Source organism: Myxocyprinus asiaticus, chromosome 28 (assembly GCF_019703515.2).
Source record: "Myxocyprinus asiaticus isolate MX2 ecotype Aquarium Trade chromosome 28, UBuf_Myxa_2, whole genome shotgun sequence".
NCBI classification, from domain to species: Eukaryota; Metazoa; Chordata; class Actinopteri; order Cypriniformes; family Catostomidae; genus Myxocyprinus; species Myxocyprinus asiaticus.
The window spans coordinates 17,183,569-17,188,021 of NC_059371.1; the positions used below are offsets into that span (position 1 = coordinate 17,183,569).

A 4,453-nucleotide genomic window follows, 5' to 3' on the forward strand; every position below is an offset into this window, starting at 1 on the left:
AAATCTACAAGTATATACACACACACACACACACACACGAGAGAGACAGCGAGACACACACACACACACAGAGACAGCGAGACACACACACACACACATACAGACACACACACACACACATACACACACATATTTGATTCACAAAACATAATTTACAAACGTAAACGTAATTTACAAAATGTCAGAATTTGGTTTCCAGAGAGCTTGTTTTCTCTTAAGTATATTGTATATGCCCAATATACTGTAATTAATAACTGTACAATATATTTTTTCTTTACATTTCAAAATATCAGCTTTAAAATAAAATGTTTTATCACACATCCCAATTTTATCTCAAACTATTTTTTTTATCCTTCCAAAACAAATCTCGCATAATACAATGGTAAAATAAATAAATAAAAAATCACAGAGTAAACAAACATTATCACCAGCCAATCCGAATGAGGTATCGTTGAAAATCTCGTTTTCCGTTAAGCATCGCGAGAGTTTAGTACGGCCTTTCTCTCTGAGCTGCTGCCAAGGAAAGTGCTACACATTGAGGTAAAATTCACCATTATTTGTGTCATCGACACATTTTTCGTAGTGTGGATAGGTAGTCGGACTGTCATAAAAGCATGGAGAATAAAGCTATATGTTAATGTTCACATGTGCGTGTTGTGATGTATGAAGTCTGTGTTGGTCTACTCTTCAGCGGCACAGGCTTCAATGTTATGATACAGGCCTTTATAATTAGAGCTTCCGGTCATCATAAGCGCTAATGCAGTTGGGCTTGTTTACCATTGCGTTCTTGATTTATGTACCTTCATAGGATATTATCTGATTTAAAAGTGTTCATTTGGCTTGTTTTTTCAAGGTCCTAGACTTTGACAAGATTCAGTGAATGCAGCTAAATCTTTGTAAAGTTATTAGGCTTGTGTGTGTCATTTACAGATAATTTATTACCAAAGTTGTAGTTAGATAAATTACAGTACATTATTCTAAGTTATTAATTTTAAATGAAGAGTATAACGGGGAGATGATGACAGTCCATACAATAAAAGTTTATCTAACTTACACGTGGGTGGATTCCTGCAAGCCTGAAACATTTGAGGAGAATATATAATTACTGTGTATTTTTATTTATTTTTTTTGTCAATGCAGAACACTTCATGATGAGTTATGCTGAAAAGCCAGAGGATGTAACACGGGAAGAGTGGATGGAAAAGCTCAATAATGTTCACATTCAGCGGGCAGATATGAATCGACTCATTATGAATTATCTGGTGACAGGTATGCAGTCAACTGACCATTTTATTCACCCTCCATAATAGCTTTAGTACGAGTAGATATATTTCATAATTTGTTCTTAATTATTTAGAGGGATTTAAAGAGGCTGCTGAGAAGTTCAGGATGGAATCTGGAATTGAGCCAAGTGTTGATCTGGACTCTCTGGATGAGAGGATAAAAATCAGGGAGATGGTTCTGAAAGGACAGATTCAAGAGGCCATTGCATTGATCAACAGTCTGCATCCTGAGCTGCTGGACACTAACCGCTACCTGTACTTTCATCTTCAGGTAAAGGAGCAGGAGATGTTTGACTTGTGTTGCATGGAGAATAATTTGCCTCTCTTTTAAATATCTAATGCATATTTTTAACATGCAGGTCATTACAACAGAGTTCCCACAGTCATGGAAAACCTGGAAATTTTAGGAAATGTTCAAATTTGTGATTTCTTGGCCTGGAAAAGTCATGGGAAAAAAGCAGAAGTCATTAAATAGAACAGGAACTTATTATAGTGACAATTCATCTCATCAAAAACTACTGAAATGTCCTGGAAATCAAAAATTCATCCAAAAATCATAGACTTTTATTTTGTAAAATGGCTGTTTGCCTTCATATTAAAAAACTAATACCTGTGAATGATATACTATTTTGCAGGGAATACATTTAAAAAAAATTTGTTGTAAATTAAATCATCACCTTGTGATTCAGCATCACAAACTGTTGTTCTAAAAGCTAAAATTGATCTGTGTTTCTTTACAGCAACAGCACCTGATAGAGCTGATTCGCCTGCGGGAAACTGAAGCCGCACTGGAGTTTGCACAGACACAGCTGGCTGAACAGGGAGAGGAAAGTCGAGAGTGTCTGACAGAGATGGAGCGCACCCTTGCACTCCTGGCATTCGATAACCCTGAGGAGTCACCCTTCGGTGACCTGCTGAACATGATGCAGAGACAGAAGGTAACATGTTGCTTGAAGTGGAAGAAAATATTATTTTAGATATTTTCCTATGAATATTGCATTTTAAAGACCTTATGAAATTTAAAATTGGAGTTATATGGCCTTTAGTCCTTGTCTATTAGCTGAAAGGCTACTTGTATGCTTGTGTACTCCTATAAGTTGACACAATGTACCTTTAGCAGATGTATGCATTTAACATTTACAGTCTTTCTTTTACGAGAAAATTAACCAAAAATATTGATGGCCCATCTTGCACACAGGGGTGTATACAATTTTTATTTTTTTGGTCTGGTAAAATGCTCTCTAGAATGAGAATATCCCCTCAATACCACCTGCCACTGACTAGCAATCGCAAGTAGCAAATCATAGTTTATGGCTTTTATGTAAACTAAAAGTTAAAAGATATTGGTTATTAAAAAAGGGCACTTGGAGATGTTTTAATACAAAGTGCATCAACACTAAATACTGCACTTGTCAAGCAATTTCATGGGGTCTCTAAGTAAATTATTATATGAATAGAAGTTAAAGAAGGGCATCACACATTTACAGAAACTTGTCATTTAACAGGTGTGGAGCGAGGTAAACCAGGCGGTGCTGGACTATGAAAACAGGGAGTCAACACCGAAACTTGCCAAGCTCCTCAAACTCCTGCTATGGGCTCAGAACGAGTTGGACCAGAAGAAAGTCAAGTACCCCAAAATGACAGATCTCAGCAAAGGCACCATCGAGGACCCCAAATGAAAAAATGAAATGGCATCTCTGTGCTTGCATTCTGCGGGGAACAATATGGACACTTTCCCTTCCTTAACTATTTATACTCAGTGACTGACACTCAGACATCCTTTTATCATCCATTTGTTTTGTTTACTTGTTGCTTATCAGAGACATTGCATTATTTGGGCTGTGGAAATAAGATTGTTGATATTTAAAGGATGACTCCTAGCCAAAATGGAAACACTTTCAGACGCAGAGGGATTTCTGTGATTTTGTTTGCTGAGCTGAATTTATTGTATTTTAACCATTTTTGTTTTTGGCAAAGAACTATTATCTCTCTATTTTGTCAGTGAATGTTCAGAAAGTATACACATATAGTCGAGGACTGAACCACACTGTTTAGATCATTTACAGTTTTACCGGAGGCCTCTGTGTCCACTGATGTGAGGCACCAAAGGCACAATATTGGTGTCATCAAGGACAGTGGATTGATTGTATCACGGAGAGAGTTCTGTGTGCTTTCAGAACTTAAAGGGATAGTTTACCTAAAAATGAAAATTCTCTCATAATTTACTCACCCTTATGCCATCCCAGATGTGCATGACTTTCTTTCTTCTGCAGAATACAAATGAAGATTTTTGTTGAATATCTAAACTCTGTAGGTCCATACAATGCAAGTGAATGGTGAGCAGAACTTTGAAGCTCCAAAAAGCACATAAAGGCAGCATAAAAGTAATCTATAAGACTCCAGTGGTTTAATCATGTCTTATGTAGCGATCCAATCAGTTTTGGGTGAAAACAGAACATAAACTCCTTTTTCACAGTACATCTTGCTATGATGTCAAGCTTGATCACACTTCTTAGTGCTTGATGCATTCGCAGAGCACTAGATGGAGCTAGGAAGTGTAATCAAGCTTGAAATCATGATCGCCAAGGAGACTGCTGTCAAAATTCTTAGTGAAAAAGGAGTTCTTTTTTTGGTCTGTTCTCACCCAAAATCGATTAGATCGCTTCGGAAGACAAAGATTTAACCACAGCAGTCATATGGATTAGTTTTATGCTGAAATATTCTTCTAAAAATCTTCATTTGTATTCTACAGAAGAAAGAAAGTCAAACACATCCGGGATGACATGAGGGTGAGTAAATGATGAGCATATATTCATTTTAGGGTGAACTATTCCTTTAATTTACCAGTGCAAAGGTAAACATTTTGTATGTGCGTTAAAGGACCCTCAAAGAACATCTGCCCTTTTGAGTACAAATTTTATTGCATAATGTTATAAAATCAAGTGACTTTGTTCTCTACTGTACATTGTCATAGTATTCCTGCTTACATTAACATTCAATTATGTGACTTATAGATATTGCAGAGATAAAATTGTTAGCCTCTCAAGTCAGATGCTTAACATAGGTATTAAATATTATTTTTTATCCCCCAAACTCTAGATTTTATTAACATTGGCATATGAAAGCCACCCTAACATCGTCTATGATGTCATTATGATTGTAAGAATTGT

At 36.3% G+C, this 4,453-nt stretch overlaps 1 protein-coding gene across 1 annotated transcript; it reads left to right on the top strand.

The window, feature by feature from the left end:
• The first annotated feature begins 478 nt into the window (after positions 1 to 478).
• Positions 479 to 4,241, top strand: LOC127419413 (glucose-induced degradation protein 8-B homolog). The gene is made up of 5 exons (XM_051660782.1): positions 479 to 540; positions 1,141 to 1,269; positions 1,358 to 1,554; positions 2,024 to 2,221; positions 2,789 to 4,241. Exons 2-5 carry the CDS (start codon positions 1,149 to 1,151, stop codon positions 2,960 to 2,962), a joined length of 690 nt encoding a protein of 229 aa, XP_051516742.1. The 5' UTR covers positions 479 to 540; positions 1,141 to 1,148; the 3' UTR covers positions 2,963 to 4,241.
• The last annotated feature ends 212 nt before the right edge of the window (positions 4,242 to 4,453 follow it).